The sequence below is a fragment of the Gouania willdenowi genome, chromosome 2, assembly GCF_900634775.1.
Source record: "Gouania willdenowi chromosome 2, fGouWil2.1, whole genome shotgun sequence".
In the NCBI taxonomy this organism is placed as follows: Eukaryota; Metazoa; Chordata; class Actinopteri; order Blenniiformes; family Gobiesocidae; genus Gouania; species Gouania willdenowi.
The window spans coordinates 9,421,681-9,434,779 of record NC_041045.1 but is presented as its reverse complement, the minus strand read 5'-3'; the positions used below and the strand labels follow the sequence as shown (position 1 = coordinate 9,434,779).

The window sequence follows — 13,099 nt, the reverse complement described above, 5'->3', positions numbered from 1 at the left end:
GCCTCCGATTGTCTGTGATCGCAGGAAAGGGGCGAGAATTACACCATTCCCTGGAACGAAAATGGCAATTTAAAAAAAAGAAATGAAGAAATTTAATAAAAATCACAAAAACCTTTTTTTTCTTCTAGGAAAATATTGATTGTCCTTATCTTTTTTTGTTTTGTTTTTGCCAAATATGCTAGTTGAAGTTATGAAGAAACCACTCCATGCTTTAAATACCAGTATTGGATGTCTTAAAAGGGTAAACTTTGAGTTTCATTTTAGCTCATTTAAGAGGAAATCGTGGCCATGAAAATTCACACAAACCGTCTTTATTTTGCTCTTCACATGTTTGTTTGTTTTTAAACTGGTTTAGACCAATCAGCTGGACACTGAAGTAAAACACATGGCTACTTAAGCAACTATTCTTATTAGGAATCGTGGCAAACGCTACTTCAATTGAAACATTGAAACAAGTTAATGGACCAGGTCGAATGCATTGGACAAGAACTAAGCAGGTTGTGGGTTAAGTTTGTTTACATGTCGTACGCAGTGAAAAGTGCATGAAACTTGTAGCTGTATTGGGTTCTACTGTAAATTATGCATTTTCTTTTTAAAAGTCAGCAATCTGAAAGAGTAACTAAACCCCAAAGCCACTGTTTTCTGCTGAATACAAATGTATTTGGGTATTAAGTAGCGCTATTGATTGATCCTAGCCCAACTTTTAGCATTTTAGTAGAAGTTACTGGCCTCTAAGGGTTTAACGCCAGCTCTTACAATTGAATTATGCTATTGGCTGAGACGGATTATGATGCGTCATTGTGATCATCATGCGTCACCAACTATAATAATAATAATATAGGCTTGGAATTATATAGCGCTTTTTTCAAGGAGACTCAAAGCGTGTTACAGAAACCATTATTCATTCACACCAGACACTCACACAGTCATGGCGGTGGTGGTAAGCTACAATGTAGCCACAGCTGCCCTGGGGCAGACTGACAGAGGCGTGGCTGCCATTTCGCGCCTACGGCCCCTCTGACCACCACCAACATTCATATACACAACTCATCCAAATTCATACAAGGCAATGTGGGTAAAGTGCCTTGCCCAAGGACACAATGACAATGACTCGGATAGAATGGGATAAGAACCACCAACCCTTCGGTTACTGGACGACCCTCTCTACCACTGATCCACGGTCACTGTTGGCCCCGCCTCTCCTGTAAAAGCTGGGAGAAGGGACTAGTTTTCCTCCAATTACAGCCCTCGGTGAGCATTGATTGACAGCCTCAATGAGAAACTCCATGCCCCCGTGCATTCCTGCAGAATATTTGTGACTTCTATAAAAAGCAGATTCTGGTCTAATCAGAGGGTTCATCAAGCTATGTGTGTATGTACAGACATAGCTGCGTGTGTATTCCCGTCTGTCTCTGCGTGTGCGCGAACGTGCGTGTCCGTGTCATCGCTGAGTGTGTGAGGCAGTGTTCTGAGGCTCATGGCGGGAGTAGAGTAGGGACTGTTTGTGAGTGATATAGTGTCTGTGGGGCTGTGTGTGCTTTGTGTTTATGAGCTGTGTATTGTATGTAGGAGTCGTGTCTGGTTGGCCCCATTTTTATATTTTTTGATCCTGTGGAAAGCATTTGCGCAAGATGCCCGTGTCACAAAAAATTTGCGCCACGTCCGGTGTGAACGCAGCACATGAGTTCTGGTAGGTTACGGTGCGTTGCCATGGTGATCATGTGGACCCCTGTAGCAGATGGTCAGCGAGGCTACTCCAAACTCGCTCCAGATAATTACAGTGACAATAACCTTGTTTGGTGCTTCTCGTCACTCTGGGACTGGACCTCACAGCCTCATTACAGTCTGCGTCGATACAAAACACAGACGCAATAAAGTTGTCCATTGCTCAGAGCTGTGCTCCGACCTCATCTCCATGTTGTTCTGCTCCCTCCTCTTCCTCCTCCTCCTCCACTCTGGTGGACCGTTACCATGGCAGCTGATTGGTGGAATAGCGCGGTTGCTCCATAAAGAGAACACAGTTATCATCCAGCTTTTTCATGTGCTCGGAGGAACACTTTCCCCCCACAACCCGATCCTCACAATGGATTGTTTTATTGCAGGAATGAAGCATCATCACATGGGTTTGTTTATTTATCTCCTGCTTCCTCTGCTTCATTCAGAAAGACACAAAAAGAGCCTGACTGCACTCGGCGTGTGTGTGTTCATTTCACACAAACATTCACAAATAGGCAGAGGGAGCGTATCATGTCCTGCATCGCCATGGCAACTGTAGTTGTATGCAATGGGCAGATGGGAGCTTCTCAGGCAGTGAAGTACAGACTGAAACCAAAAATAAAAACACTAAACAGCAGTCCTGGGTTGATTGGGTACCAGAGGTAGACATGGGGACATTCATCTGTGGAGTTTGCATGGTCTCTCCTCTGGGCGTTCCGGTTTGTCCAACCGTCATCATGTGGTCTATGGCCCGGTTGGTGGTTTGGTTCATTGATAGATAACCAAAAACTCAACAATCTCGTATTCCATTCCAGTAAGATTCATTTTCTCTTCTTTTTATTAAGTATGTTAAGTTGGGATTTTGTTTATTCAGACAAGGTTTTTCAGGATTTTTTCTCCTAAAATGTTTCGACTGTCAACTGGCAATCTTCGTCAGAAGAGACCAGAAAAACCTTGTCTGAATAAACCAAATCCAAACTTAACATACTATTCAAAAGGAAGACTAAAAAAATGTTGCTGGAACTATCACATGGAAGTCAAGTGAAAGTTCAAAGGAAACATCAAAGGCAATCAGCAAAACTCCTCTGACAAAGACTGGCAGATGACATTCAAAACATATCAGGAGATAAACATCTCCTGAAAAACCTTGTCTGATTAAAACCAAATCCCAACTTAACATACTGTTAAAAAAAAGACAAAATTAATCTTGCTGTAACTATTACATGGAAGTCAAGTGAAACTTCAAAGGAACATCAAAGGCGTTCAGCAAAACTTCTCTGATGAAGACTGGACATGTGATAACCAGAAGTGATAAATACCTGTTATTGTTGTTTGGTAAATTAGTGGATAGATCTAGTTTACAATAAATATACAACGGAAAGAATTACATTTATACTAAGAATCTATTTGACTTGGTCCAGATCTATTTGAAAATTGGTCCAGATGGCTTTTAGGCCTGATTTCATACAACACCAGTCAAAGATGTCATGAGCCCATTTTTAATTAAGTTTATTGTTTTGTCATGGTATGCACTATTGTGTTACTGTTCTAAATCTTTTTGTTCCTTAAAAAGAAAAATACCAATAAAAAATGATATAAAAAGAAGGGATTCCAAGTAGTTTCTTCCAGTAATTACTTACTTTTAAGAGTTGTTTGATTGCAACAACAAACTCTGTCAATCAAAAATTCCTTATCTCTCATCATTGAAGCAATTTTAGAAATGTATATCTAATGGACTGACATTTGTGAAATTTGACTGTTATGTCTGGATGGTTCCGTGACTACCCCACAGAGTTTCATCTGGATCGGATCTTGCAATTATTCGTAAAAATATGGTTGCCCATAGATTTTAAACAACAATCATTATTTTGTAGAATCAACCCATTTTGCACAAATACACATTTTATTTCACATTACACAAAAACTACATTTCGTGCCTGCGTTTCAAATTAAGAGCTTGTTTCTGAAGAAAATGCTTTTTGCGATTTTCTTAAAGAAGAATAACCACTTTTTTCTGCTGAAAACAAATAATTTGGGTATGAAGTAGAGTCGTTGATTGACTCTTGTCCAACTCAGACATTTTAGTCAAAGTCTTTTCATTTGGTGCATTTTGTTGTAAAAATATAAATAACTGCCCTCTATGGGTTTAAACCCGCTATTACAATCAAATTTTGCTAATGGTGGCTTCTTACGTCACGAACCATGACTGTTGGCTACACCCCTCCTATAAAAACTAGTAATCAGCATAGCATAGATTGTTCTTTGGAGATTTTATAGTATAGACTGGGTGTGTCTTAACTGCTCCCGGAGCCCCGCCCATAATAAGGCATTTTTAACCCAAACAACTGCTGCGTCGCCGGCGACACATTCTGGTATGTTCACATTAATATTGCCGTAAATCTGTTAAAACTCGCTCTATTGAAAAAAATCCAACTGTTTCTGAAAGCGAACATGTTGTGCTTTACTGACAACCTAAAAACGTTACGGTAATCACGTCTCCTCCTTCATGGAAAGCGAAGAAATCGCTTCAGCTTGTTGTAGTATTGTTATAGTTGTCATAAAATGGCCTGTTTTTGCACATTTAGAAACATACTGTAGAAACAATTTTTTTTTTTTTATTGTAAATAGTTCTGTGCATTCTAGATTTTACATATTTGTTGAAAAAAATATTTTATTCGTGTGAGCTTTCATGGTTTTTTTCCGACCAAATCTCAAAAAATGTATTTTGTTTTTTTGATTTTCTTCAATTTAAACTATTACACTGGTAGAACATATAATTATTATTAATTATTATTATTACAGGCGTTAAAGAGTTATTTTCTAGCCAAGACGCAGGTCAGCCAAAAGCTCAGGGTTTAATTACTCTTTTAAGGTAACAAACAAAGCAAAGAAGCAGGTTTCTACCTTTTTTTGTTTCAACACATTTTAAAATACGAGTGTCTAATAATGACCTGTATGATTCTGAGTTACTAATATACTGTATTATCCTCAATATTTGGAGAGTTGAAATTTATCAAATTTCATACTTTGCCCCCTTTTCTGTTAACAAAGGCATGTACGGGGTCTTTTGAATCGGATTGTAGTTTTTGCATTATTTAATGCATTATTGAAAAGCGCCAGGGTTTCTAAAACATTGACCACATGCTTTTGTTTCAGTGTTGAATTTAAAAGTCAAATTACATTAAAGAGAAACTAAATGAACAATGAGCACCATCAAAGGTTTTACTTTATTTTGGTAAGAATGTGTAAAATCTGCCCCATCTGCGAGGTGGAATGTCTCACATGCTCTTGTTTGCACCAAGACTATATATATATATATAAAATGAATTTTCACGAAGCAGAATCTCGACTTCACCCCCACACCGTCACATCCACATCCTGCAAACCCCCTCCCCTCTTTCTCTCTCTCTCTCTCTGTGATCTCCTGGGGCTTGCTTTACCTCAGTCAAGCTCCAGCACATCCAGCCGGCAGCAGCACCGAAACTACCAAGTCTTTGTGAGGAGAGGGAGGGAGGGGAGAATCAGACAGCGAGCAACGGATGACGGCTCGGAGGGAGAGGGCGGGGGGTGTGATGGAGGCTGGGGTGCTCAGAGCTGCACATTAGAGCCAGAGGCTGCTGGAAGAAAGGGAAGGGAAGGACCAGGCATCATGGCATCGCTCGCTGCATCATCATCACGACACATGGGGACGTTTGGCTCGCGCCGGTGATGCAGAGGAGAGAGTCGGGGAGAAGGACCACGACTACCAAACCCAAAGCGAGAAAGCAGGTCAGTGGCAGACTCTGGGAGGAGTGTGTGGTGTGGCTATGCACACATGTGATGAGCCACAGTGAGTGTGCAGGTGAACGGGCTGCAACACCTTCAGTGGCACGAGAAATGTGTCTCCATCCATTCACAGAAGCAGCAAACACTGGTGGACATCTGAAATCCTGACAGGCTGGAGACGAAGATGGGAGAATTCTAAGGAACGACGAGGAGACGTTTCCAGAAAGAAGGTGAGAGAATAAAAAAAAACTAGGAGACCTGGAGAACAATCATACAGCAGTAGGTCCGAGCAGAGGAGAAGGAAGACAAAGCCTGTCAGAGAGAGAAACCCTGGCCTTCTGCTTTGCTGCATATGATGTAATCCTCTCCCAGTCCAGGCTGTGAACGCAACAAATTCCCAATTTTACTCTGTAAAGTAAATCTCTCATTGTTATCCAACAACTGCATTTTCTTACCTAGAGAACATCTAATGTATTGATAGATCAATCATCTTCTTCAAAAAGGTCACAAAATGTGGCCGTCATCCCTCACTTATCAACCAGTGGGAGCAGTACTAGTTTTTTGGGGTTGTTTCAATAGACTTAGGTTGAAATTAGGGATATCCAATTAAAAAGTCCCCCCAATCTTTGCATAATATTACAATATCATCTGATCTGTTTTCATGAAAGATAATGTTTGTGGGCCCCCAATCCGCCAAACTACGTCATTGTCCAGTAACCTGCGACAAGCTGATTCACTTTACCGGCTATTTCTTTAAAACTTAACGTATTTAAAACATTATATTTAAAGCTTATATTTGTGGTGTCATTTATTCCGATATCCTTCATTTATTTTCGAACAGATATAACTTCCTCACTTGCGATACGATACTAGCTGGGTTTCCATTACAGATTTTGGCAAAATAAAAGCAATATTTTTAAATCATGACAAAGTTAATAATAATAATTGTGAATAATAATTTTAAAGTATAATGCTAAGAAATGTCCCGCTATCCTCTTCTGTCTACAAGTACCGCGCCATGTTTTCTCTAAAAGAAGTGGTCATGTGACCAAGTACATCCACGTATTTGCGGAAACAGTGCTTCCAAGGCGCTTTTGCGACACATTTCAATATCAAAACGTCTGAAATTCCTCCTCATGAAAGTGTAAAAACTTAAAAAGTTTTTATTGCGCTATTTAGATTTTACAAGGGTAATGGAAAACCCAGCTACAAATATTGCCCCTTGGGTATTGCACAATACCAACATAGATCCGATGCAATATTAGCACGAATCAGACATACTTTTATTAGTTATTTTGTATTGCGGAATGATAAAAAAAAAAAAGGTTAAGTGATATTACTCAAACAATGGACGACATTAATTTTAAACCTTAAAGATAATACATTTAAAACAATATATACTGTATTATATCTGAGAGTTTAGATGCATATCCGATATTATTCTGGGGGCCCCTTGTGGCTAAAGGGTCCCTGTGCTATTGCTTTGTGCACATATAGCAAGAAACGACTTATTTTTTATGAAATAAAGCCTTGTTTCAATGTCTCGTGAAATCCAAAATCATTTTTGTGTACCATTTCCTACATTTATGGATTCATTTCTGCACACACAACTGATCACATACACACTCTTTGTTCTGCAGTTGTAACAAGGAATTAGTAATGATCTAAAGATATCAACATTTAAAATACACCACTACAGCCATACAGTACAACCACTTCATTGGCTTAAGGCGAATAAAAATCAATCTTTTTGTTTTGTTGCATATCAAAACTACTTAAGTTAGCGCGCAGCTAGCATCAACTTAACCATCAAGATTTCATTGACTGCAGAAACGTGAAGATTACAGATTTTTTTTGCTCGCGAGTAAACCATCTCAACTCTTTGTTTTAATATTACTCATAATCACTTCAGGGTACAGAGGGTCTTAGTCGATTCAATCTGAATCATCAGATTTTGAAAATCTCCTCAGTAGAACTTGAAATACTCAAACTTGAGGTTTATATACTTCAATCTTACATTTTAATTGTTATAAATACTGTGTTAAGAGCTTAGAAGTGGCTAATGTACACATATCATTTGTTATTTTATTGTCATTCATTGCTTAATAATTTTCTGTGTATTTTTAGTATTTGGTTGGATTTATTATTTATCTTATTTTGTATTTATTTAAGTCATAAATATGCTCAAGTATGTATGTTGAATGTGTTATACACATGTCGATTATATTGTTTTATTTTGCTTATTTAGAATAAATCCTATTGAAGGTGGGATGAGGGTGGATTGAGAGGGTTTATTGCTTTTTGTTTTGAGTGTTGTATTGCTGTTTGAGCATGTATGTTCTTTAAAATGAAAAAGTGATAAACAAATTGTGAAAAGAAAAGAAAAATCTACTACTGCACACAGTTGTTTAAGTCAATTTTAGAATAGGGAACATTTTTCTACACAACAAATAGGAAAAAAAAAGCTTTTCTTGCTACATTTTATGAGTTAAATGTCTGTCTTCTGCCTTAAATTTGCAAGACTCACTTACCATAAATTGATTAAAACTGTTTTTGAACCAGGTGTGACCAATCGGTGGCGTTGCATGATGAGTGGGATCCTGAAGAGGAAGCTGGAGGAAGGGCCCGTCCCCTACTTATCCCTGCAGGGTTCTGATGATGAGGTTTCTTGTGGCGACAGCGGCAACAGCAGTGACAGTCTCAACCAATCAGCACCGCCCGGACTGCTGGACTGTAAGAGCTCACCATTACTCTCTTCCTGTGGGGAAATAAAATGTATTTTACAATATAGAACCTACACTTGGGTTACACCCCTGGGCCCCTTGCATGATTTTGTCAAAACACTCTTTTAGATGGTTAAGAGCACACGTGTCAAACTCAAGGCCCGGGGGCCAAATCTGGCCCTTTAGAGCAGTGTTTCTCAAATGGGGGTATGCAATGGCACTACAGAGGGTGCTTGAGAGAGAGAGAGAGAGAGAGAGAGAGAGAGAGAGAGAGAGAGAGAGAGAGAGAGAGGAAAATTAACAAATGAAAGCATAAAAAATATGGGGTTTTACAATGTTTATTTTTAACTAAAAATGAGTCATACTAAATATTACCAGCAACTGACAAAGCGACAAATACAGAAAAAAAAAATGAGAAAAATATACTGAATAACAAAAAGAACAAACAACAAAATGCACAAAATGACACCAAAAAGAGACGATGGAGAGAAAAATACTATTACCAGCAAAACACAAAATGACAATAAATGAGAGAAAAATACACAAGATCACTACAAAATACACAAAAATAACAGAGAAACATACAAACGACACCAAAAACACACTGATAGAATAATTTTAATTCTACCAACAACACATAAAAATGACAACAAAACACACAAAATAATAATAAAAAAAATATTCTGAATAATAAAAAGAACAGACAAAATAACAACAAATTACACAAAATTTCACCAAAAACACAAAATTACACAAAAACCCCACAAAATGATGATAGAAATAATTTTGATTAGAACCTGAACTGAAAATACAAAGATCAGTCTTGGTCCCACACCATGCAGGAAGAAATACACTAAATCTATCCAGGAGGCACTAAATACTGTTTCATTCCTTATTTACAAAACGAAATTCTTGAAATTGTGTGTTATCACTCATTCATTCCATCATTATGCTCTATAGTTGTTGTTTTTCCGCAGAATTCTGAGCAAAATGTTCGAGTCAGATATAAGCGGGTACTTGGATTCAAAAGTTAGAGAAAGGGGGTACTTGAGCCCAAAAAAATTGAGAACCACTGCTTTAGAGCATCCAATTCAGCCCACAGGAACCAGTAAAAATGAAAAAGCATTATGTAAATTACCAAATAATTCAGTTTTAGATATCTCAAGTTCACAATTTTCTACAAAATTCCTCTAAATAACACAAGGATTGGTGATAAAATCAAGAAGATGTGAAGTGAAGATCCTGCAGGGTCTGATATTGAAAACTTCCACCTAATATCTGAGGTCCACTTGAGATCAAACTGGTCCATAAATAGGCCCTAAAAAAAAATGTGTTTGACACCCCTGGTTTTACAGTTTGAGAGATTTCAGGCCTTCAAACATCTATCTATCATTGTGATCGTCAAACTTCTTTTTAAACTCTTTTTATCCAAATGTAAAATATATACATATATACAAAATATGCGTAAAAAAGCAAGATTTCTTAATGCATCAAACACGGGAGAAAAGAAAAATCAAGCCTTTAGAAAATATATCTATAATTGATCCTTTCCTATTTTTTTTTAATTTTGTAAATAAAAGAATTTATCGGAATGTTTTGGGCATTTTCTTGAAATATTTAAAAAATAAATATTTGGTTTATAATGTAGAAATCCACTTAAAAATATGTGGTGTTCCTCAGGGATGTGTTTTCGGAGCCCCCCCCCTTTTTAATTTTTTTTTTTTTTTGGGGGGGGATTTGCACTGATAAAATACTGGTTATGGAGAATTTCCCGTATTAGTTTTCATCTTTTTACCATACAGCTTTTAAGAGTATATACAGATATTTTTCAGAGGTCATTAAAGCACCGTCTCCGTCTCAATCCCAGCCTCTCTCGCACAGCAGTCAAAGAGACTGCGGGGTCGGAATGTACACTTTGAGAGCGTGACCGTCTACTACTTCAACCGGCGCCAGGGCTTCACCAGTGTGCCCACACAGGGAGGCAGCACCCTGGGGATGTCGCCCCGTCACAGCGGGGTGAAGTCCTTTACTCTCAGGGAGTTCGCCTCTGAGCAGAAACAAAGCCACCGCAACATGTTGAGGGATCATCTCAAGGAAGAGAAACTCAACGCCATCAAGCTCAAAGTCAGTGGAGAACAGCTTTCCATTGTTGCTATAGCATCCATTATCATATCATAACATCACTTTCTTTGTCTACAGCTGACTAAAAATGGTACTGTATCATCAGTGGAGGCAGACAGCCTGACGCTTGAAGACATCTCTGAGGATGACCTAGATGTGGACAACACAGAAGTTGATGATTACTTCTTTCTCCAACCCCTGGCCACCCGAAGACGCCGTGCCCTTCTCCGGGCCTCGGGGGTCCGACGCATTGATGTGGATGAGAAGCATGAGCTGCGTGCCCTTCGAATGTCTCGGGAGGAGTGTGGGTGCCGCTGCCGGGGAATTTGCGATCCGGAGACGTGTGCTTGCAGCCTGGCCGGCATTAAGTGCCAGGTAAATGGAACAGTGGTGAGGCCCATCTATAATACTCATGTGCTCTCAGTTGGGGGTTTTCTGACCACGGTCTGATCACAGATTATCAATCAGTGAAAGCGTATTTCTAAAAAACGATCAAAACTTTATGAATTCGTCAAGTGGCAACCTCAGGTGATCGGTATGTGATGTAGAAACACATGCACTAACACTATCATCTTATGTTCTCTTTTTTTATTGATAATACTTGAAACCTACTTGCAACAAAATAGATTTCTATAAGCAGTATTTCAACTTTAGCACAAGCCCTAAATGCCTCATGCCTTTAATGCTTAGTAATGAATGGTTGACGGTGTTCGTTAACGATCAGCACAATACTCCTAAAACAGAGATTTTTGCAATGCCACAAAGGAGCTACAGGGTAATGTGAGCTCTTTTACAGGTTAGGTATATATAGATATTTTGGTGATAACTTTGGTAAAAAATAATATATGTGGCTATTCCATTCTTGTGTATAAATGTAGCATAGGCTGGGCAGAGAGGAGACTGACAGAGAAGAAATAGGGAACACACATATATAAGCCAATATTTTCTTTTTCAATATTGTTTACTTGAAAATCTAAATATCGTAAATCTCAATGCAAGTCTTACAAAATAAATAATATCGATGTAACTATTGTAAGAACTTTTGATGAACGTGTGATAAAAGACCTTCTTAAATTGAGCATTCTACTGGTTTCTATACTGACATGATGTGTATGGCAGTGTTATGCTGGAAGTCATTGGGTTGATTTCTTGACAAAGGTCCTGACTAAGCCTCAGGCAACTGTCAATCATCCAGATGTTGAGAGATATAAGCTGCATTCAGGTGTTGTAGCCTTATTAATAGCAGGCTCTGCAGATTCCCTTCACACGTGAGCAGATGTGATTGGCAGCCAGGGTTTTTGTTTTGTAACGCTCGCTCACAATGTATGGCTGACAATTACTGTGGTCCTCAGGTGGACCGCATGTCCTTCCCCTGTGGCTGCACCAAAGACGGCTGCAGGAACAACAGCGGCCGCCTGGAGTTCAACCCTGTCCGGGTACGCACCCACTTCCTGCACACCATCATGAAGCTGGAGCTGGAAAAAAGCCGTGACCAACAGTACCAGCATCAGCAGACCGAGCAGCAGCAGCAGCAGCTGGTAACCAACAGCAACGGTTACCATGACGACTCCACCTTGGTCCAACAGCAGCAGCAGCCGAACTTACATTTCCCGCTGATGAGCAGCTCACAGCATATTCCTGTCATGCACATCCAGGGTGATTTAGAGGAAGAGGAGGAGGAGGAGGAGGAGGAGGAAGAGGAGGAAGAGGAGAATGAGGATGACGAAGCTTATGATGAAGACGGCAGTAGCGTTTGCAGCGGCCTGTCGGACTGTAGCACACACAGCTTGGACACAATCGACACACAGGAGGAAGAGGACGAGGAGGAAGATGAAGAAGACGAGGAAGAGGAAGAGGAGGAAGAAGAGGATGAGTGGGATCCTCCTGTAAATGGACCCAGTCCTCCACCCTACTCCGTGCCACTCCCTTCTATGCTAAGTTACTCCAGTATGAACCTAAGCACACCTTTCCAAGGTGTTGCCTCTGTGGCGCCCTATCAGATTGATCGCCACGATAGCGGCGCACCCACTTTCCTAATGGACAAGGTTAGCATTCCCGCTACACTTCCAACAGTAGAATCCGCATTAGAAGCCCAATTAAAGCCAGGGCTGCCGTGCTCCTTTCCTAGCGCCCTATCTCTGGAAGCTTCCGCACACATGGACACCATTGAGACTAATACTGTCCCAGCCGGCAAAACCAAGGAACTGCCTCACACAGATGATCCTCATTCACAAACAGAATCCTTTGCCAATAATCAGATTTCGGTAGAAGAAGAAAGTACCACAGGAAAGTATTTTGTCAAGACTTGTGACCTTAAGCCCACGCCCGAAAACTTGGACGCTCCAGCACTTTGAATCTTCTTAGCGCTAAACCCTTCAAAGCTCGACAACAGTGACAACTCTACTAATCAGTGTTCCTGTAGGTTTTCCGTAAACGTAACGTTTGACAGATACTGTTCCCTGTCGAACAGTCTTCGTTGATTACCGCATGTTCTCCGTCTGTGACCGGCGTCTTTGACGAATCATCGATTTTGAGACGCTTGTAATATTTTGCCAATGCCTGTCTGTATCAAATGTGCTTCTTTGGCAGAAGACAATTCTTGGTTTGCACAGAAGTAACAACAAATAGGTCCTTAGAGTATTTATTTGTAAACTTCTTTTCACTTTCTTGGTGCAAAACTATTAGCTCCTTGATTCAAATTTCTCAAGAAATTCTCAGATTGTGTTGATTTTTTCCCCCTGCTCTTCCAAAACAATAAATTATTTAAAAGAGAA

The 13,099-nt window shown here is 39.7% G+C and overlaps 1 protein-coding gene across 3 annotated transcripts; it reads left to right on the top strand.

Annotated features, from left to right (window-relative positions):
• The first annotated feature begins 5,254 nt into the window (after positions 1–5,254).
• Positions 5,255–13,099, top strand: LOC114478817 (cysteine/serine-rich nuclear protein 3-like). 3 transcript variants are annotated; one of them, XM_028472110.1, is made up of 6 exons: positions 5,255–5,484; positions 5,615–5,711; positions 8,044–8,214; positions 10,072–10,328; positions 10,404–10,700; positions 11,678–13,099. In XM_028472110.1, exons 3-6 carry the CDS (start codon positions 8,067–8,069, stop codon positions 12,677–12,679), a joined length of 1,704 nt encoding a protein of 567 aa, XP_028327911.1. In that variant the 5' UTR covers positions 5,255–5,484; positions 5,615–5,711; positions 8,044–8,066; the 3' UTR covers positions 12,680–13,099. The 3 variants fall into 3 exon arrangements, with proteins under 3 accessions (XP_028327911.1, XP_028327902.1, XP_028327905.1); XM_028472101.1 differs by having other exon boundaries at positions 10,404–10,715; XM_028472104.1 differs by having other exon boundaries at positions 5,558–5,711; positions 10,404–10,715.